Source organism: Carassius auratus, chromosome 42 (assembly GCF_003368295.1).
Source record: "Carassius auratus strain Wakin chromosome 42, ASM336829v1, whole genome shotgun sequence".
In the NCBI taxonomy this organism is placed as follows: domain Eukaryota; kingdom Metazoa; phylum Chordata; class Actinopteri; order Cypriniformes; family Cyprinidae; genus Carassius; species Carassius auratus.
The window spans coordinates 12,622,794-12,646,066 of NC_039284.1; the positions used below are offsets into that span (position 1 = coordinate 12,622,794).

The 23,273-nt window shown below is 35.1% G+C and overlaps 3 protein-coding genes across 3 annotated transcripts in view; 1 reads left to right on the top strand and 2 right to left on the bottom strand.

Moving 5' to 3' along the window:
* LOC113060684 (kinesin-like protein KIF26B) overlaps positions 1-6,115 on the bottom strand; it is a 54,082-nt gene extending 47,967 nt beyond the window's left edge. Inside the window, exons 1-2 of the mRNA XM_026229809.1 lie at positions 5,723-6,115; positions 5,105-5,494 (exon numbers count right to left, since the gene is read on the bottom strand). Of these exons, the coding sequence (XP_026085594.1) occupies positions 5,105-5,494; positions 5,723-5,779 (447 nt within the window). The 5' untranslated portion in view covers positions 5,780-6,115. The remainder of the gene's footprint in view (positions 1-5,104; positions 5,495-5,722) is intronic.
* A 1,323-nt stretch (positions 6,116-7,438) lies between these two features.
* On the bottom strand, positions 7,439-10,978 carry LOC113060301 (dynein regulatory complex protein 8-like). Its single transcript, XM_026229178.1, has 7 exons — positions 10,921-10,978; positions 9,702-9,831; positions 9,488-9,560; positions 9,316-9,395; positions 8,541-8,583; positions 8,328-8,394; positions 7,439-8,168 (listed from the first exon to the last, which is right to left on the bottom strand). The coding sequence occupies exons 1-7, from the start codon at positions 10,976-10,978 to the stop codon at positions 8,050-8,052; spliced, it is 570 nt and encodes a 189-aa protein (XP_026084963.1). The 3' UTR covers positions 7,439-8,049.
* LOC113060685 (heterogeneous nuclear ribonucleoprotein U-like) lies at positions 10,876-21,093 on the top strand. Its single transcript, XM_026229811.1, has 14 exons — positions 10,876-11,473; positions 14,135-14,249; positions 15,191-15,264; positions 15,442-15,581; positions 15,665-15,764; positions 15,898-16,010; positions 16,987-17,250; positions 17,327-17,446; positions 17,523-17,651; positions 17,813-17,981; positions 18,849-19,121; positions 19,292-19,530; positions 19,660-19,755; positions 20,843-21,093. Exons 1-14 carry the CDS (start codon positions 11,032-11,034, stop codon positions 20,891-20,893), a joined length of 2,325 nt encoding a protein of 774 aa, XP_026085596.1. The 5' UTR covers positions 10,876-11,031; the 3' UTR covers positions 20,894-21,093.
* The last annotated feature ends 2,180 nt before the right edge of the window (positions 21,094-23,273 follow it).

The window sequence follows — 23,273 nt, forward strand, 5'->3', positions numbered from 1 at the left end:
TTCAGTAGGCAAATACAATGTTGAGTCACTTGAAGATTTTCTAACTTCAATTTTAAATGTAAAAAAAAAATACATTAAATAATATTTATAATTGATATTTGATATGAGACTTCTGGTTCATTAGCCGCCATAGGTAAATTATGAGGAGAATAACAATGTGCAGGAAACTGTAAAACTGTTTGCACTATAAACCAATTTGTTCATAATTAAGATAATACATTAAAATAATAAAACCATTTTCAATATCAAGCAGCAAAACTGTTTTGTTCAGCTAAAAATCGCTGGACGGAGTGGACGCAGATGAGACTGGAAGCCAGACCCATAGAATTCACAAATGGCCCCGCCCATTTTTCACAACAAGAAAAAGGTGGATAGTGTTCTTATCAAGAGCCCAGGATGGAAGGTTGCTTCAAAACTTCAAAGCTTCAAAGCAGAGGTCCCAAGCAACACCAACGACCTCCATGGAGGAAACAGCCCTGTTGTTGTGTGGTGGGGCAATTAAAAAATGAGTTAGTCAGGTTAAAAGCCGAGGAATGGCCCTCTCCACATGTGCGTAAAACCAGTGATTGCATGAGAGATCACAGCGGTGTTGACAACAAAGGTAAAGTGGAGTTCATGCAGACTAGCACTGCTAATGAGAGATACTTTACATATGGCTTACCACTACTGTTTACAAATGAGGTTGAGAACGTTTTCATAATCTTTGTAAGTGCAACAAAAATTACAGTGCCACAATTATAATACTTGATTCGGATTGGTCAATGCTGTGTCATTTATCAGCGTCCCAGGGAACTATTTGTTTTATATAGCTTGTGCTAGTTTCATGTTTCATATCATGCTTGCTTTAAGCTTACGTAATAAAATTGTAACTAAAATCAATATTTCACATCTATGTATTTACATATCTGTTATTCTGTACAAAATAAACCCCTTCAGGTTGCTAGAAAAACCCTGGACTTAGTGGTAGAGTGCAGTTCCGTAATTTACCTCCAGGAGTTCACGAACCCTGCCTTAAATGTCCTAGAAATTGTTTTGTGTTCAGGTTTTATCTAGCTGTGATTCTTTAGGAACTTTCACTTCATCCTTTTTAAATCAGCTGAGCACGAAGGACATGACATGGCATTTAGTCAAAAATGTCATAGTAAATAACTGCATCCAAAAAGCTTTGAAAAATAAAGTGGCAATTCAATGTTTAAAAGGCCACTAAACAAACAAATAAAATGCATTCAGTTGGACACAAAGAAAAAACAACATGCAATTTGCAGCACTTCCATTACAAATTCTTCACAGGTATCTAGTGAATTTTACTGGGTAACAGTTGAGAAAACTGTGCATACTTGCAATGCTTCACTTGTGAGCACAAAACCCATGCTCAGAACTCCAGCTGTAGGCTCAAACCTCCACATTCAACACATCAAACCATCCAGTCTCCAGAGATACATTACACAAGTCTGTCGAAATCTTTCATACTATTTTCACACAATAACAAAGCCATGAGTGACTAATGTAAACCAGCAGTGCTGATCGCTGCCTAAAACTCACAGCTCTACTGAACCAGGCGGTATCCTACTTCAAGGCAGTTCTACTTTGATCATGGACAACTTCGATCCGGCTCGGTCCATCTAATCCCAGTGAGATCGATCACCCATGTTCAAGATTAGGGAAGAACCTGATGTTTTCTCTGACTTGGTTCTGGGGTGGATTACAGGCCTTCATGCTTTGGAGGAAGTGCTGGCAGTGATTATGGGGTACAGCAGCAACCTGACTGAACTCTTGAAATATAGTTTTGAGTTCCACTATGAAACAAACCACCCACTCCGCAAAACCTACAGTGGGTTTAAACATCTTCTGCATTTGACACTGTGAAATTTGTGTTTATGGGACTGGATGCTGTTCGACATCATACTGACGTTATTATTATCTGAGAAAGTGTTGTGCTTAGATTTACCAAGACACCAAGCCTGCAATCAAAATATAAACTCAAACATTTCGCATTACCCTCATTGCATGGGAATAAATGTCTTCTTTTGATCATACATTGTCCTCACATAGAATTTTGGGCACCCACCATCAGAAACTATATTTAACCAAATATCAACATCTTATAACTTTGCTTGCCTGCTGGGATACTTGTTCAAAAGAAGCAAAACTCACTGAATTCAAAGACCTACAAAACATTTGAGCTATAATACAGAAAACACACGTTGAAAATAAATCTTTGCCTGCTGTGAGACAGAACAGAAATGGTTCATAAAGCACTGGACCATGTTGTTATGAATCTAAGTTTCAACCTTTAAACAGCTTTGACTTACAATGGTTGTCAGCAATCCTCCATTGTTGTAAGAATCTATCAGGTCACAGTCTGTAAAGCAACCATATAATATTCACAGTCATTTCCAACAAGAAGTAATCTGTGCTCCCCAAATGAGCACACCAATCCTACAGAGACATGCATGTTCAGTTCTCCCATTGCTGAGCTATATTCATATCTGCCCTAGTGACACCATTACACCCGGGCGTCAAGACAAAGCCTGTCGTGGGACAGTAGGGAGTGCCATTTCCATAGAACGCCTGTTGGATTGAGCTGCAGTCAGCAACCCCTTCCCATTTATTCCTACCAATCTGGATTGAAAAACTGACCTCTTTATATGATAATACTTTGCTCACCTGAGAGGCATAAAAAGAGCATTAAAGGTTAAATATGTATGAAGCTCATGCCCATAACGTGTTGCTGCCGTGGCTCTGTTGGAAATGGGAGCTGTGTTTGCATGGGATTGAAATTCTGTTCAGTGGGTGTAATCTAAAGCGAAACCTCAGGGGACGTTCACAATGCAGCAAGTCCCAGAGCACAAGTTCTGTGAGCTGTAGGCTACTACTGTTACAGTAAACTCCGTTCCATTCACAGTTATATTCCTACTTCACGAACTACTTGTAAGATGAAGTGTAAGCTCTGTTGGTGTTTAAATGTCAATGGAAAAACCATTTTGGGTTCCAAAAGAATATTTCAGTGAACAGTTCTTAAAAGAAATATTTTTTTTAATGGAAATAATATTTTCATAATTTGAAGAATCTTTTTCCATAATACAGAACCTTCACTATTGGCATCTATGGTTCAAGGTTCTTTGGGTTCTTCTAGGGCAAAATGGTTCTTCTATGGCATCGCTGTGTTTCTTGTAAAGTGGAAAGGTTCCATGGATGTTTCTTCATGGAACCATATAAGCCAGTAAAGAACCTTTATTTTTAAGAGTAATGGTATACTTTATTCTGCATTTATAAGAACATCAACAGAGCAAAAAATCTTTTTTTCAAGTTTTTATCAACAGAAATTTTGAGTTTTATAAGTCAATGTCATCACTTCCCTCTACTCAATTACACTTTAAAAAAAAAAGGAAATTATAATTTTTTTTCTTTGAGTACAATGGAATGCAGCATACTGCAAGGTCCCCAGATGGATTGTTTATCAGAATTAGGCTTTTTCCTTCAGTTCATATCACAACACTGCTCACTAATCACCATGTGGGTGAAGATCCTGCTGAGAAAAGCCCAAACATTCAGTTGCGTCTCCTTTAAAATTGCCTCCAGCTTAAAGAGCACTCTCATGGCCACCCTGTTCTCCAGTGATCCCCTCTCCTTAACATCAGCCCCTCCTCCTCCAGCTCACTTTAATGGGTACCTCCAGGTCATTTGCAGCTGGCAGAACTGGCCGTAAAATCTGGAGACCAACAACAGGTCTGAAACATGAGGCACAGCCACACCGGATCAATGCTGCTCTTTAAAAACAACAAAATGCTAATTTTACACAGGTTTATGACATCAGCTTACACACAGCCCATGACAAGGAGATCTAAGTGCAGATGTAATGGTTTTGACTACTGAGGGTCAGATTTTTTTTTTTTTTTTTTAAAGGATAAACAGTGCAATTATTGAAATGAAGAACATAATAGATGCCATATGTTTTTGTTGCTTAAATTTAAAGCATTGTAACTGTGATCACATTATAGATCTTAACATTTTAACACAAGCAGAGGGGTATATATATATATATATATATATATATATATATATATATATATATATATATATATATATATATATATATATATATATATAGCAGAGCACAAAAGTATAGCGCGGTATCAAATACTGATACTATATCACATTGATCGTGACAGCACAGCGCCCCCTGTTCTTCTTAATGGGTAATTATTGAATTAGACAAAATGTGGTTTGGTTTTCATGGGGCGCAAAAAGAACCACTGATCAATAATATAAAAAGATAGGATATTTCTGTAAGCCATTTATTTCTAGCTGTAAATCATACTGCTGATTTGCTCATACACAGCTCCCGTTGTTAGAATCTGAAAATGAAATGAGTACAAGGCGAAACTTGATATTTACGCGCACATGCATCCAATTACGCAATGCATATTAATCTATATATATAGTTTGTGCTTATGATTTGAGCTCTTGTGGAATCCACTCCAAGTTCTGGTGCAGTAGGCTACTAGATGTCCCAAGCCAAAACCGAATAACTAATCAAAAGGGATAGTTAATCGTAAATGCGCTTCTCTCAGCACTCAAGCTCGCCACCAAAGCCAAATCATTGTATGACGTGTTTCTTTAAAAATCTGTTTCACTTTATAGTCTTCTTAAATCAAAGGAAAACGCTGATAGTCAGCAATTAATTAAGATCACTTTGACTAGTTCCATCATGATGTCAGACTTCAGGAAGCGCACTGGAATAATAGCGATAGTGGAACAGTAATGCGCTGCAGTGCCGTCTATGTTCAGCACTCCGCCCCTCGTGCAACACTTCTGTGTGTTTGCAGTTCAATGCAAAGCTGCTGTTTTCTTTATCTTTTAATTTTTATTGTTTATTTTGTAAGTTACGATATGTTTTGAAGGGAATTAGTAGCATAGCACGACAAAATCAAATTTAATTCTTGTTTGAAATCTTCACGTTGTGGATTTCTTGGTCACTCCAAGATTAATGTCCAAAATAACGCACAGCAATGCTGGAGTTCGTTTATAACACTCCAGCATGGAAATCTGTACATCTCACATATTTCTGCACGACGCATGGTCAAAAACGGATTCAGCCTACCTTGCTAGAGTAGGGTCCGGGAATGAGTAGTTTTAATGCCTGTCTCTTCAGCTCCACCAGTCGAGCGTTGCAGTTCTCGCACCAGATGCCCCGATCAGAACCAGGTGAGCTCCCGCTACCCGAGGCTGGAGAGCCAGTGCCGAACCCTGGAGATCCGCCTAAAGAACCGGGCGAACCGGTGTTGATTCCAGGCGATATAGTAACAGGTGAGCCCGAGAAAGAGCCCGGGGATGATATTCCAGATCCAGGGGAAGGGGTTCCCGAGGACCCGGGCATGGAGCCCGCGCCTTCAGGGACCGGGCGACTGGCGCTCCGGGACTCCTCATAAGCCTTTCGGTACCAGGTTTCAGGAGAGAATGATGGTGACTTCGTAGGGGATGAATCGGTCATCTGCAAGAAATTATAGTTAAGGATGAAAAGCAATGATTGAAACATTAATGTCTTGGTTACATAGATGGTAAATGTGAAAAAAGTGTGCAAAGTGGTCTATTATTTTGCATATTGAGTTTGACATTAAAGATTTCTTCACTTTAAGATAATTACCCTGAATACGTAAATATGCATATATGAATACATAACTTTACATAAAATAGCTATAATAAACATAATAAATCTTACCCCATATTTTCTACTCCTGGTGCCAGATCTGTCTTTATTCCCTGTTAGAGAGGTCATGATGAAGCCTGATAGAGAGGGACTGATGAAATAACTATGCTCCCTGTTACATCCGCAAACAAAATATCCAAAAATCAATCTCTGGTCAGTTCAGTAGCCCAGTCTCAGCGACTAGTAACATGCAAAATTCTATCCATCTTCCACAGTGGAATATGAATAACAGATGGTCCAATTTTGAAATGTCCAACAGTGGATAATCCAATTCTTTCTTATGCACCCTGATATTCTGAATCCATGTGCAGTGCTTTAGATTTTAAAGCATCCCAGCACAAGCTCATTTTCCCATGCATATGGAGTTATGTGAAGCGCAGGCTGACAGTAGATCAGGCTGTTGGGGGACTGATCTCTGCGCTGCTCTCACTCCAGAGGAGCGCACACATCTGTCTCTGGGTAGATTGGCCACGCCCCCTCCGCACCTCTCAACGAATAGCATGTCCGAGATCTAGACTGACATGTGGGAGTGTACTGTTGTCCACACGCTAAACTACACTACTAGTTTCTTTATTAAAAGTAAATTTCGATTTTATTGTCGAGAATTATATAACTGTTGTTCTGTTAGCAAAAATGGTATTGAACTAAATATCAACTATATGTTTATCTACGTATTTTTATTCATATGTGCAGATTTATAATCAATAATAATGACAACATAAGCCTAATCTAATTTATGTGGTTACTCAAAAACGTGTATAAACTACATAAATGTAAAAACGCTATTTTTAATTATGACCATTTACGATTTTAAAACGCGAATCAGTCATAAACTCAATACAACGAATATGATTAAACTGTTTTGGAGCATACTATTAGCAACATAAAAAAAATAATTTATCTAAAATGTAATATTATGATATTTTAAATAATATCATGATATTAAAATATAAAGAGTTCCAGGTCAATGCTCAATTGCTAAAAAATCTTCTACGGCTTACACTGCTCTAAACATGTCATTTAAACCTCTGAAGTTATTATGAAACCAACAACAAACATTTGCAATATAATTTTGCAATATTTGGCAGTATTTCTTAATTTACCAAACCCTGTTGAATTGGCATGAATACACATGGTCAATATTGTTTTGATTGTATTGTTAGTAGGAATTTGAAGTGAAATTTTGTAAGCATGGGAGAGTAGCGCCACCTACTGCTCACACAACTAAAATAAACACACCCAACTATAACCCATAGCTTTATTCGAGACAGTAAGAATAAACAAGTAAGAAATTAACAAACGACCATCAGTTTTTAGTAAAATGAAACAGTAATGCTTTATCTTACATACTTAAGATAAAGATACACCTATAGCACCTAAGATATAACCTTACCATAAACAAAAAGAAAACTGTCATAAACCTAAAAGATCAATATTTACCAGATTATTTGTTAATCTATTTTTGGACCACTGAATCCTCACCTTTACTTAATGATACATAAAAAGCACATACAAACAGGAAAGGCTGAGATGGTTATTGTAACCTTTTCCAGTTTTTACAATATTCTTCACAATACTTAATGAACAATTTTGGGTTTCTCAGATTACATGAAAAAAATATTTAGTTGCACACTATTCTCTGAGAGTTATGCATTTCATTGTTGTGTCAGGTATGTAGATAAAGTAAACTCAGAAAAACAATTCTAACTATAGTGTTCAATTGTAATAAAATGAATAGAATTTCAAATGCCACCAACATGCAACTTCCTTTCTGTAAAGTCTGTCATAAATCATGTGCTTCTCTGGTCAGTTCACAGGGGGTCAGTTCGGTTCCCGGTATCTCCCCTACACACACGCACTCACGGAGCACAGGTTAATTCTGAAAAAAATGAGCTGCAAGAATATGCCACCCCTTCACAAAATCTGTGTATCTGACTCTGCTAATGAAACTGAAAGAAGAAAGACACCACACACTGACTTTATAATGAAGCTCTCAGACACACAACTGGCCTTAGAAACCTGATCATTAATAAGGAGAATGATTCATCAGTCTATAATACACGGTCTCAGTCTTGCACACATTCCCCACTTTAAAGCATGTTTGAATAATTATTAATAGGGTAACATATCATCATATTGTGTAATCTTGCCAAATTATATAATAAGAAATTAGTATTTGGGCATTATGAACACCATTAATGATGTATATCATGGGTAAAGAATCAAAATAACATGTACAGTATATTATTTATTATGGTAACTGATGATTTCCTTTACGATACCTTGATCCTAACTCTATAAAACTACTTATATATTCAATCTATTCATGCCGTCAGCCATCATCGAGTGTCATCAAAGGTCATCATGCTCACAAAGTCCTTGTAGAGAATGACATTCTTATCAGGATCAACAGCTGCAGACAGCATTTCATCTATCTCTTCCTGTGTGAAGGACTCTCCTTCAGAAGACAGAGAAATTAAGAAACTTCACTTGACGTCTTTGTGGGTTCCTTGCATTGTTAAAGTTTGTGACAAATGCATTGGACATCGATTTCAAAAAATCAGAAGCCTATCCTAAAATACAAACCACTACTTTCAAAAGTCATACATTGACATACCTTCTTGTGTTAAATATTTGGTCAGTTCCTCTGGTTCCAAGTGGCCATTTTTCTGTGGATCTAACACCTTTAAAAGAGATAACAATACCATTACATTAATTCATTCTATTGGTCCAAGGTCTTCATCTTTTATATCCAGTTAAAAGTTTTTGAAGTTATTCAAACAACAAAAGAACAATAACAAAAATGTTTAAGTGTCAGAGCAGTAGGCACCTTAAAGGCCTGAAGGAGCAGGTCTTCTGTAATAGGACGGAACCTGCAATAAAAAGGAGAACATCTAAAATTGTCACCACTACAGGACTTTAAAGCAAAAACGTGTAAAGTGGTTCATCTATTGTATGTTTCATAGTTGAAAAAACTTCACTGATTTTTTGGGCATATCTGATCTTGTCCCTTGCATGTTTTCAGGTGTACAATTGGAAATAATAATTGTAAATTGATTTTTAGATTCACACTAACAAAAGTGTGGTGGTCAGTGTTATTTTAGAATAATTTTTATATAAATTATTTATAATATTTAGAATTTTTGAATTATAATTTTTGTTTTTGTTTTAAATTAATTTATATATATATATATATATATATATATATATATATATATATATATTATTTAGCCTCAATGTATTTTTTACTTAAAATTAGTTTTTTTATTTAGTTTATTTACTATCAACTTTTTTTTAAGTTTAAGTTTTTTTTTTTCTTTCCTAATACTTATTTCAGTTTCAGCTTTATTTCAATTACCAAAACAATTTTAGTATTTTTTGTGAACAATAACAACACTATATGTGAAAGTTGACTTTTGGAAAAAAAATTATTGCATATGTATATACATCAGAAATCCCTGAGATGACATGAAGGTTATTTTTGAAATCATTTACATTTTAAATAGAAAAAGGGCCATATTGGACAACACCATTTAGACACAGAAAGTCAATTAAAAACAATCTGTTTTGGCATGGATATCTAATTATTTATAATTGTGCCTTACTTGTGCTCAAGCAGGATCTTAGTCATAGTTGGAAGAAACTTCTCATAGCGCACAAACCCAGCGGGCTCTTCATCTTCTAGCTGCAGAAACAGTTACACATCATAATTCATTATCCACCCAGCCTGAAAGAGTTAATATCTAAATGGACAAAATGTAAAAACAAACCACAGACCTCAGCAATGATATCATGTAATTCAGCTTCCGATGGAAAACAGCCAAGTGAGAGGATAATGGTGCCTATTTCTCTTTTACAATGAAACATATCAGGGTTAAACTGATAAATCACCTTCATATGGAAAACATAAGCATCCGTCAGAGAGCAAATCTGAAGATAATAAACTACTTAAGTACGAAAGAAAGCAAGTTTGAAAACAATGAAATGTTACCTGACATCAACAGTCTTGTTGCATTCGTGATCAAACACGTCAAATGCATTACTTATCCTTTTCTGAGTTTCTGTTATAATGGATTCTAACAAAAGTATTTCAGCAAATTTTACAAAACAAAGCGATTTTACTAGTCTCAAGAAAAAGTTATAGGCCACGAATTGCAGTTTATGTAAAATTATGTTTTCTTACAAGCTACTTTTATTTCCTCTTGTGGCATTAAATAATACAATGATACTAAATTCTTGACTTAGTGATGTTTAATATTATGCTACTGTTCATAACATAACATTTTTACATAAATAGCATATAGCCTTTAATTTAAAAAAAGGAAATTCAAAAAACGGTTTATACTGTTAAATATACGGCACATTAATATATGCTTTTATGGGCTCTTGTCTCATTAAACAGTAAAATGATACTACAATAGCAAAATTTTATATTATACTAAACACTTTTAGAAAAGTCATTTATTTTGTCTAATATTTGCCTAAACTGTACTGTATTGATTTACTTACTTTTCTGCAAAGTAACAGTAATTGTTTTGAAAGTGTTTTGCCAAACAAATTTCTCTAAAATGTATATAAATTTAAGCTAGCCTTTAAAAGGCTATATTCAAATAAATCTAATCTTTTTGTATTCTATTTTCTTTTCATTTATTATACAATTATAAACAAGAACTCTAACACTAACATGCTCTATTCTTTTTCTATTCTATCTGTTTCCTTTTAATTTATTATATTATTTAAAAGCACATGCTACATGTACTGTTATAGCACTTCTATATCATTGCTATTTTGTTGTATTTTAATTGCTTCCATTGTCTTCATTTGTAAGTCGCTTTGGATAAAAGCGTTTGCTAAATGACTAAATGTAAATGTAAATGTAATCTAAAAAAAAAATAAAAAAAAAAAAAAAAATACAGTTTTGCTATTTATGTAGAATGATTTTAGGATTCTGCAATATTAAATCAAAAAAGTAATATTTAATATTTTTATATGTATTATTATTACTATTTGAATTATCAGTAATGTATATTCAAAACTGGTTATTATAATTTTCTGAACATATAATCAACTGAATACCGATATTTTCTCTTTTGCATATTTAATAGCTATAGTGATGTTTACGGTAGTTTGCTCATGTATGATGTGTATTACGGTAGATTATACAAGGCTTAACTAGCCTCTTTCTGCTCCGACTGCTGCCCGTCAGTGACCGCGTCGAGCGTCTCCGGATAGTCCGCTCATAACCTGCTCTTCCTGTTCATATTTCATACTTCATACATCTGAGGGTATAACATCTAAAGACAAAGGATCGAAACGGCAAGATGAGCTCGCTGAATGTGAAGAAGCTGAAAGTGAACGAGCTGAAGGACGAGCTGAAGAAGAGGAGTCTGAGTGATAAAGGGCTGAAGGCTGAGCTGATGGCGCGTCTGCAGGCCGCTCTGGATCAGGACGCGCTGTCCACCAACGGAGCTGAGGGACAGTACGAGGATGGAGACGGCCACGGTTACATGGGCGAGGAAGACCGTGAGGAAGATCTGGTTGAAGAGAGCATGGAGGCTGAGGAGGAGGAGGAGGAGGAGGGCGATAACGCGGAGGCTGAGGAGCAGCAGGATGATGACATGGGGGAGGAGGAGGAGGAGGACGCCGGGGTAGAGATGGATAAGTCAGATGATGAAGATGAAGATGTCCTGCTCAAAGAAGATGATGAAGAGATGGAGAAATTTGATGAGGATGGTGTGGCTCTCGACATGGGCCCTGGCGAGGGTGAGATTACGCGATGAAGCTTATGCGATTCATATTTTATATATTTGGGCTGCCATAATAATTCATTCTGACAGCAGAGAGCACAGGATTTGGAGCTGGTGCCTTGGTGTCCCATTTGTGCTTCTTTGACTTACTACTGATGCAATTAACAGAATACTAAACTTATTCACATTACAGACATTTTATTTAATAGATTTAACTGATGCTAAATAAATAAATATAAAGACAATTATTTTTTCATTTGAATGTATTTGATTTGTTTAATTGTTATCTTAAAAAGGTTATTTATTATTATTATTAGTAGTAGTAGTAGTATTGTATCTCAAACTTTGATATAAAATTTCCTAATTTATTGGCTACAAATTAAAATCTACTATTTCTATATTTATGGTCAGCTATACTATTTCTAGCTTTTTTGCTAGACATTTTTCACTTCAGGAGGGGATGCCATTTGTAAGGGCGTTCCAAACGAAAGTGAAAAACTGAATCTCCATTAGATTTACCTCTATAAAGTGTTTAATTAATTAATTAATTACTAAATAAGTGTTTAATTGATTCATTTTTATTCAGCCCTATTTTTTATTTATAATTTATTTTTATTTTATTTATTTATTTATTCCTCACTAATAATGTCTCAAACTTTGATATACTATTTGTAGGGGTGTAACGGTTCACAAAATTCACGGTTCGGTTCGATACGATACACTGATGTCACGGTTCGGTTCGGTTCGGTTCGGTACGTTTTAGATACAGCAAAATGTAAAAACATCTCAACTTTTCAGAATGCTGCAAGCGCACCGCGGGTCATGTGACAAGAACCAACCAATCAGCTTCATCCTTTCCCGTAACAACGTTGAAAACTCAGCCAAGATGAAGGAACAGCTGATCACAGTTGTATATGGATTGCAATTTTGAAATAAATTTAGTAGCAGAGCTACTGCAAGCGATTTTTAGAGCTTGCAAATCCATTTATCATTCGCTGAAATTTCCGCGTCTCATGGAGAGAGCACGTCATTGTTGCTTAGCAAAGACAGACGCCTCATGAGCGCTTCTGCCCGAGCGCTTTGGAAAGGAGGAGAAAGACGCGCTTAGCGTTTTCCACGCGTTTTTAGGCGCGATATGTGAACGGCCCCTAAGGCGCTCGCTCACTCAGCACGCGCTGAAGGCTCGTTGCAAAATGTCTAATGCATTTAACAGACCAGAAATATAAGATCCTAAAATAACCAACAGGTCTGGTGTGGGTGCACTTTGGATTCCCTGTAAGCTATAATACCGGTGTCTAAATGCTGCAGGGATAGTTTGTTGCGTGCTTGTTTCTCATTTTTTTCGTCTTTTCCCAGATACTGACACAATAAGGTGATGTCAGCGTAAATGAGTTGACATGTTTCAAGTATTCCCGCTGGGGTTTTTTTTTTTTTTTTTTTTTTTTTGTATTCCCGCTGGTGTACCCTGTCATGTTGCAGATGCGACATACCGTTGTTTTTTTATCCACCACTCTCTTGCCATCACCATTATAGCTTAAAGGGAATCCAAAGTGCACCCAAACACCAGACCTGTTGGTTACTGGAGGATCTTCTTTTTTCTGGTATGTTAAACACATTGGTCATTTTGCAACGAGCCTTCAGCGCGTACTGAGTGAGCGAGCGCCTGACAGAGTAGTACCCTAACATAAACATATAAGATGGTGTTTTTTTCTTCTTCGGGAGTGTCAGGGGCGTTGCCTGTTACGTCGTTTGGGTTATTGGGCTACCTTGTTGAATGCATATCATATTTCTCTTTTTTTTTTTTTTTTTTTTTTTTTTTTTTAATATAATGAATTAGTCCAACGAACCGTTCGGTATACATAATGCGTACCGCGTACCGAACCGAAAGCGTCGTACCGAACGGTTCAATACGAATACGCGTATCGTTACACCCCTAACTATTTGCATACTTATTGGCAAAATATTTAAGCATGTAGATAAAAAGCTTGTGTAGATGTTATACAGTATATCAAATTAAACAAGAAAATCAGCTGTTTCAGAAGCCACTAGTCTTGTTCTATCACAATTTGCATAAAACATTTTATTTTCACTTCACCAGATACTGATTGAAATCCAATGACGTAAAAATTTAAAATTCTGAAATGTTCAGGCACGAATAGGACAGTTTCCTGAGAATGACCCTTGATAGTGTACGTTGGTTCTCGGGATCCACGAACCTCGAAAATTGCTTAAGAAATTATCGTTTTTTGAGTGATGTATGGCAGTTTGCATATTCCTGTTTTTCATGCACAAGTTGCATTCATAGGGAAAGAGGTGCTTGTGCCCATCACCAAATGTGCCTTCATTATTTGCACACACTGTTACACCTTTCTTCAAGATGCATGCAATGTGAATCTGAAAATGTGTGTTACTTAGCTCAAAATCTCAAAATCTTGGCAACAACCTTTTGTTTGTACCTATACAAGTACTGCAGTGTACAAACCACACTGTAAGGCATTGCTCCTTTATCTAAAACATGTGAATTTATAATTAAGTACACCTTTCTTTTAAAATACTGGTCACTGCGCAACTAAAATAACTAGAAATCCTCCAGTAATTATGTGGACCATCATGTTACATCATGATGGGTCCTGCAGGGAGGTACGCCTCCTTATGTTTTATTGTTTTATTTCCAAAGGGGATGCGGACAAAGACAAGAATGATGAACAGAAGAATAAGAAGGGTGTAAAGAGACGCCGAGATGAACATGGAAGGGGCTACTTTGAATTTATTGAAGAAAGCAAATACAGCCGGTAAGAAATGTGCAGTCGGCCTCTGGTACTCCTGATGTTCCGCTGCACCTTAAAGATTTATGAGCAGTTTTGGCAGTAAAGAGCCAAATCTGACATGCTGTTCCTCATCAGTGCAAAGAAACACACATTTTTACTGACTGTCTTTCGTGACTTTACATCTATAAAAAGGGCATCTCTGTTATGGTATCTCTCTGTCCGTGGTATTTTACTTTAAGAATCTTGCTTCTAGGCCAAAGCTTGGACTGTTAAAGGAAGAAAAGTGTTTATCTGAGAATATCGCAAGGGTATTGATGCAGTTCCAGAAATTTCACTTCCTTTTCTGTTCATATTTTCATATTCTGTATCAGATATGTTCTTTAGAAATTATGACTAAAGTAATCTGGTGTAATATTTTTATGTGTCTTTTCATGATGTTTATTTGAATTTAAATATGTATTCAATTAATTATCAATGATGTGTTGTATTCCCAGGTACTGTACATAACCACTAATATATAATATATACCAATATATATATATATATATATATATATATATATATATATATATATGATCAAAACGATTTTCAATAGATTTTCATTGTGAAATAATAATCTTTAATAATCTAAAAGTCTCAATCTTTCAGAAGACAAGTGTTTTAACTTTAAATTATTAAAAAATTCAAATAAAAAATTAAATAAATTAAATATATATGTATGTGGTCACATTTTCAGCTTTTAAACAAATAGTAACTTCTGATTTTATTTAATAGTTTATTAGAAAATATTTAATATAAATAATTAGAAGTATTGTAAAAAGTGGAGTGTTTAACCAATGTTTCACACCTGTATATTTTCTCAGTTGGAACACATTTTAATTCCAAGAGGAACTCAGTGGGATCTTATAAAGGCACTGAACTGAATTTGATTCCATTTCATAGTTGTTTTTTGATGGTTCCCTCAGGACAAGGTCTCCCCAGCCTCCACTGGAGGAAGAGGACGAAGAGTTTGATGACACAACTGTATGTTTGGACACCTGTACGTATGATAATCTCATACAAATACCGTTCAAATATCGACCAAATAGAAAATGCTGAATTTTTCATAGCATAACATGCAGAATAAATTTCTGTAAAGTGTAAAGGTTCAGTGAGCTTATTAAAGTAGTAAGTCTGTAGCTTCAAAAATAATGCATTTTTCGCTGATTTTCCTCAGACAACTGTGACCTGCACTTCAAGGTGTCCCGGGATCGGTATAGCGCCTCTTCTCTCACCATGGAGAGCTTTGCATACCTGTGGGCCGGGGGACGAGCATCTTATGGTGTGGCAAAAGGCAAAGCTTGCTTTGAAATGAAGGTGAGAGCATTGCTTTTTCATGGTTTCTTTTCATAGTTGCCCTTTCATGCCCTCAGCCTTATTCTTGCATATCTTTGCACCAGATTATTGAGAAGATTCCTGTAAAACACATTTCCAGTAAAGGAATTGAGATTCATGATGTCCTGGTGGGTTGGTCACTGGCAAACAGCTGTCTTTTACTTGGTGAGGGTCTTTGATTTTTTTTGAGGAATCTATTGGAGTTGATCTAATAAAATAATTTGTAATTTAATAAAAAATAATTTAATTTATATAATGAAACATAATTTGCATGTTTCTTGGCATTATATATTCACAGGGGAGGAAGTGCACTCATATGGCTTTTCATCTAAGGCCAAGAAAACCAGCAACGGTTTGACGGAGGACTTTGGGGAGGCTTTTGATGAGAATGATGTTGTCGGCTGCTTTATTGTAAGGATTCTTCATCCACAGCTACCGTATTTTTCGGACAATAAGTTGCACCTGAGTATAAGTCGCATCAGTCCAAAAGTAGGTCATGATGAGGAAAAAAACATATATAAGTTGCACTGGACTTTAAGTCACATTTATTTGGAACCAAGAACCAAGAGTTCACATTACCGTCTACAGCCGCGAGAGGGCGCTCTGTGTTTTCAGTGTAGACTACAGGAGCACTGAGCATCATTAGAGCGCCCTCTCACGGTTATAGACGGTAATGTGAACTCTTGGTTCATTTCTCTTGGTTCATGTCAAATTAATTTTGATAAATAAGTCGCACCTGACTATAAATCGCAGGACCAGCCAAACTACGAAAAAAGTGTGATTTATATTCCGGAAAATACGGTAGTTTAAAATCTCTATGCAATTACACATTTTGACCACTAAGTGGTGCCACGTATTCATACTCTTCAGATTTTTTTTTTTTTTGTTTGTTTTTTTTTAATAAATTAGTATTTTTTTATTCTATTCTGAATGGCAGTAAAGACATTTAAAATGTAACAAAAAAAATATTTCAAATAAATGCTGTTCTATTGCACTTCCTATTGGTCAAAGAAACGTAAAAAATCTATAATGGTTTACACTGTTTTCAACATTTATAACAAAAAAATGTTTCTTGAGCAGCAAATCAGCATATTAGATCGATTTCTGATGGATTTTGTGACACTGAAGACTGGACTTACAGGAATAAATTACATTTTAAAATAGAATATATATATATATATATATATATATATATATATTTGTACATATTAGTGTGTGTGTGTGTGTGTGTGTAAATAAACCAAATTTAACACATAATTAATTGTCAACATTGTGAAATGAAATGTTTTCTTTTTTTTTCTTTTTTTTTAGCAAGAGGTGTGTGACGTATATCATGTGTATATCAGGTCTATATACAGTATATCATGGTTGCTGTGTTTTTTGGCAGAACTTTGATGGTGAAGAAGTGGAAATTTCCTACTCCAAGAATGGCCAGGATCTGGGAACAGCTTTCAGAGTTAGTAAGGATGAGCTGGAAGGAAAGCAGTTCTTCCCTCACGTCCTCTGCCACAACTGTGCGGTCGAGTTCAACTTCGGCCAATGTGAAAACCCGTTTTTCCCCCAACCTGAAGGCTTTACGCTCCTGCAGCAGATCAATGTTTGCGATCGCATCAGAGGACCAAAGGGCCCCGAAACCAAAGAGGACTGTGAGGTTAGTTTTATAGCCAAGCAATACTTTTTTCTTTCTCTCATGTCATCATTCAAAAGCCTTCTGTAAATCCTCCCAGGTCATTGTCATGGTTGGACTGCCTGGATCTGGAAAAACGGAATGGGTTACAAAGCACACACAAGCCAATCCTGGAAAATACAACATTCTTGGAACAAACACAATCATAGAGAAAATGATGGTGAGTGCTGACACAAGAAAACAGTTTAAGATGATATAAACATCCTATTCAGTGTTATTTTTCTGTTGAAATGCAGATTTCCAGTTTGAAGCGACAGATGAAGGATGTCACAAAGCTCTCGGCGATATCTCAGCGTGCTCCCCTCTTCCTCGGGAAATTCATCGAGATCGCTGCACGTAAAAAACGCAACTACATTCTTGACCAGGTGACTAAATATAATCTAGAGTTTACAAATGCTCATCAAAATCACAGCATATACCAATCTCTCTCTCTCTCTCTTATTACATTTATTTTTCATTTTACATGTTCAGTGCATTATCATTATACCATCTGATGGAAATACTGACCAAAATACTCTCCGTTTAGACTAACATATCAGCGCCAGCCCAAAGAAGGAAAATGTGCCTGTTTGCCGGTTTCCAGCGTAAAGCAGTGGTAGTCTGTCCGACAGATGAGGAATATATACAGAGAACTCAGAAAAAAGCAGAAACAGACGGCAAAGATGTACCTGAACATGCAGTCCTAAAAATGAAGGGTAAAATCCTTTTCTTAAGCCATACTTGATCTGAGATGTGTGCAACAGTGTTATTTTAGTATTACTTACATACTATTATGGTGTTTACAAATTTTTTATAAGCTATAGTAAGTTTTTTTGTCATGTGCCATATATATATATATATATATATATATATATATATATATATATATAGAGAGAGAGAGAGAGAGAGAGAGAGAGAGAGAGAGAGAGAGAGAGAGAAATTATTTCAGTTTTTCAGAACTTTTAGTAATTTTAGTAATTTTTGTTTTATTCCAGTATTTTTTTCTTTAATTTTTATATTCAATTCATTTAGATTTTAGTTATATTAATTTTAGTACTTCAAAACTTATTTTATTGCAGTTAGAAGCCAGGACAAAGTTGTTGTTGTTTTTTTTTTTTCAATTTTTTTTTTTAATTTTATTTATTTATTTTTAGCAATTTTAGTATTTAAAAAATTCAGTTGCAAAGGCAATATTTCTGTTTTAATTTTTATGTTATCTACTTTAGTTTAAGTTTTATACATTTTTCATCTAATATTTTAGTTTATTATTTTGTTTTATTTCATTTTTATCTTAAATTTATTTTTATTTCATATTCAGTTACTTCAGTTTAAATGGATTATCTTTCCTTACTTCACAAAGCAAATTTTTAATTTCATTTTATTTTAATCCAATATGGTTTAGGTTATTATTGTGTAGTTTATTTTCTAAAAGCATTATTCCTAGAAGTATTTTATTTTTATTTTACTTTATTTTATTTTACAAGTTTAACAATTTTAGCTATACTTTTAATTTTAGTTAACAATATAAACACTGTTGTGCAATTCACAAAACTCCCTAAATGCCACACTATAATGTTTTGCAGGATTATACACGCTGCCTGTAGAGGGTCAGTGCTTCAGTGAAGTGCTTTATGTCGAGCTGCAGAAGGAAGAAGCTACCAAACTTCTTGAACAGTACAAAGAGGAGAGCAAAAAGTCCCTTCCTCCCGAGAAGAAGCCCAACCAGGGAGGTGTTCAACCAAAGAGGGGAGGCGCTCGGGGACGAGGAGGCAAATATCTGTTCAACCATGGAGGAGGACCGGGTCAGAGGGGAGGACGAGGAGGCAACTTTCAAAACCGAGGCAACTTTAGGGGTGGTACGCCGTTCCAGATGAACTAAATATTTATTTTTATTCATTATATACATATTTGTATAGAGGAACATTAAAGACATCATAACGCAGCACTTCCAGAATGTGACATACTTTAGAGTGAATCAAAATATTGAGCATGAAATCATGTATAAATGATTCGGGTTGTCTGACAGTGCCTGGACCTCGTGGTGGGTTCAGCAGACCACCTAGAGGCTTCCTTCCTCCCCCTGCCTTCCGAGGAGGCTTCAGCCGGGGCAGTTTCAACCGTGGCGGTGTGATGCCAAACAGAAGAGGCGCCCCCAGGCCGGGAGCTGGACGTGGCAACATGGTAAACATGGGCAACAGGGGAGGAGCCATGAACAGGGGCAACATGGGACGAGGGGGAGGGGCTAACCGGGGCAACTTCAACCAGGTGAGAGATGCGAATCACTTTAAGTTGGAAATGAACATTTAGTTGTCGTTGTAAATCTTCAAATATTAAAAACAATAAAATTTGTGACCCAAATGTGAACCAGGAATGATAAATCTGATGTTTCCTTAGAAATTCAGGGGCCGAGGGGGAAATAATCGAGGTTTTAAAAATGGAAACTTTAGCATGAACAAAGCACAAGCTTTCAACCAGAGCTGGCAACAAGGGGTAAGTCCTCATGTAAATATGTAATAAGGTATAAATATGCTGCATAATTGATTTATATATGATTTATCAGGGCTTGAAAACAAAAAGAACATTCAATCGGTTCACTCCAAGCAGAATCGATATCTGTTCCTGCGATATTTGCGGTATTGTAAAAAAAAAACTAAAAAAACTAAAAAAACCAAGGACGAAATATTGCGTTTTGAAAGTGAAAAAAAAAAAAACTAAACTTGCGGCATTGCATTTTATTAGCCCTATTACTTTACGAAATAATGAAGGCTAAGATGCCTGTAGTCTAAAGCAAAATGTTTACAAACATTATAAAAACGGCTATTAGTTTCTCTCAAAAACAAACCAAGTTTAGGCTATAAAAACGTAAATCCAAAAACAAATTAATTTAAGCTCAAGCTGATGCCTGGATCTCTCATGCGGCTCGAATCCAATGTTTCCATGTTCCCGGCGTATCTGGATGCTAAAATATTATTTATTATATAGTGTTTGTACTTTTATTTACATAAAATATCATCCTTCAAATCGGCTTTATCAGCACAGTGAGGCGCTGTCACTGTGAACGCAACATGTTGTAGCTACAACGGAGCAATTTAACTTTTTGTTTCTTTAACTCTGTTTTATTTTGTTAATGTACAGGCTTTAATAAAGCAAAATGAACTTGTGTCAGCGCGATGATCATACCAAAGCTGGCTAATTATATAGAAGCAAGACATTATTCAAAGCTGTCAGCTTTTGCAAAATAAAGAAAACTTCTCTCTGCAGTTTCGTTTTCCTTTCCGAAAACTTTGGAATGTGTCACAATGAACCGCAAATTAGTACACTTTTTCTTTCGTTTCGTTAATCTGTCATTATGAGTTAAATTAATTTTAGTTTCTGTTTCTGGTTCTGTTCCTGTCAAAATTTCGTTCGTGTCCGGTTTTTGTTTTCGTTCCTTGAACTGGTTCAGAGCCCTGTGATTTATGAAAGAATATATATATATTTTAAAATTTGCAAACACTATTAATGGTCCTAAAAAAATTATTCAGGTTTCATTCTTTAATTCTTTGTCTTCATTTTTTTGTATCATTGTCTTCATCAGTTCTGGAATCAGAAGCCATGGAGTCAACAGTACCATCCTGGATATTACTGAACAATAGCTGTGATGGACTGATATCATATAAAGAACATCAGCTTTACTTCCGAAGTCAAACGTTCATTTGATCTACTGTCATTTTGTTTTTGTACAGATTTTAATAGGACATTCCATACTGGGAGCTTTCAGAGCTTTACAAGTGACCTGTTACAGGTTTTTAATGTAATATTTTAGTTTGTCTTTGACCGCAGGTTTGTATGACAACGCGGTTTAATTCAGGAATCTCAGTATAACTTCAGGGTGGGATGTTTGTATTCAGGGTTCTGGATTTTATTTATAATTAGACTCGTGTGAATCTTTGTGTAGCAGTATAGCTCTGTAATATAAGAATAGTATTGTTGAAGCACTTTGCAGTTATATGAAGAATATTTGTCCTGCTGCAATAATATTTATAGTTAAAAGAACATGAAACATGTATAAACTAAGATATTTAATTTAGAGGGAAGAATTTTGCAGACAGTACATTTAAAAAAAAAAGGAATTGAAATGACTGGAAATGTCAACTGTACTTACAAAATAATTGTGTGTTTCTTGAAAAATCTCTTCAGTCCACTGGAAAGCAGTCCATAGCCTGTACTAAAATGAAGTAGGTGTTAGACAGTCTGTAATTGTAAGTCAAAATCTGCCCAGTGTAGAAAAGCAAAGCCTGTTCTTGCACTTGTCATTGGAAACACAGCAGTCCAGTTCTACAGGTGTTTTTTTTTTAAGTTTTTTTTTATATATAAGGAGCAGTAAACATAATTTTTTATTATTTACCACTAAAAAAATATAAATAAAAACAAATGCAGGTTTCAGGGTATTATTATATCTTGAATTTATTTTATGAGTGCATCAAAAGCTTTTTTCCAGCTGTATTTCTCAGAAATTGAATGTATTATTTTATTTACTTATTTTATTTTGAAATGTGGCTTACTGCTCCTTAAAGATTTTTACTTAATTTAAGTTGAACTTCATAATAAATTTGTTCTTTTTGTATTTATTTATTTTTAATATTTATCTGCATCTTTAATATAACCTTAGATGTGACCCCAATTTTTGTAGACCTGTAGAAAATTGTAGTTTGCTTTAAAAATATAGCAATTATATAATTCTGGTGATTATACATTTATTTCATAATAGTTTTGTCTTTATAGTAAAGCTCTAAAAAGGATGCCAGGATGCTATTATGGACTGTCATCAATAGACTGACTTTATAATGCTTTAACGGAAAAATATGTTATTATTGTAACTGCGATAAAATGCAAACATTAACACAATTATAACACATTTGAAGGTTTCATTCTCTTATCTATAATTCCCACAGCAAATGCTTTTGCCTAACCATTCAATTTATCCAAAAGGTTAATTACTTGTTCTCTAGTTACTGAAATATGCATCTATATTGTTTTTCTTTTTCTTTGAGAATTGCAGATAATCTCACGTGTCAGTATTGTTAAGATGTCCTCTATGTTTCCAGACAAATATGATGTAATGACAAATATGTTTTACCTAATGTTGGCTAAAGAAATGGAAGATATTGGGAACATATTATTTTATTACTTTAAAAGTATTGCTGTTTTGTACTTGAAAATGATTAATGGCATGTGTTGTAGGAAATGAAGGTGACTTTTAATTGAAGCTTGTTTTGATGTTGTATTTGTTCATGTTTAAGGTATTTGATCAGGTAACAAATATAGTATTTAAATTAGAACACTTTGTAATATAGACTTTTTTCCTTCTTTTATACCTTGCAATGTTTTTTATTTTATTTGACCTTAATCAAATAAAAAGAAAAAGACAAAATGAGTAACGTATTCCATGCATTCGCTTGGAAATACATTGTTTTAAAATGCTAATACAGTTTAAAGATAATAACTGGTTTACATTTGCATATCTATCTTTCTATCTATTAGGCATATTAACTGTTATAAATAAACTGAAGCCAACAAATGAATAAGCAAAATTTCAGAAAGTATCCTATAAGCATGCATATCCACGCAGAAATATAACACTCAAGTCCGTCTGTGACTATTTAACTCTTTAACTATTTAAACTCTGCCAAATGAATGAGATGTAGTTACACTGAAATCGGATATTCAAGCTATTTGCTGAGTCGAGCACAACCCCTTTGAAAAGAAATTTCACATTTCATGCCTGTTTGTAAAATCTGCAACAGTATAATAATAATTAAAAAACATCCTTCAGTGTCCTATTAAGTCTTTAAATATTTTATATGTATTTATAAGTAGTTGTCTGTAATCAATTAGATATTGAACTTTTATTTTGAAACAAAACGATTGGAAATAACTCGCTTAGAGCCAGTGGGGGGAAAAGTGATAATAAAGGCAAATACACAAAATATAAACCTCCAGAGGGCGCAAGTCGGCCCAAAAAAAAT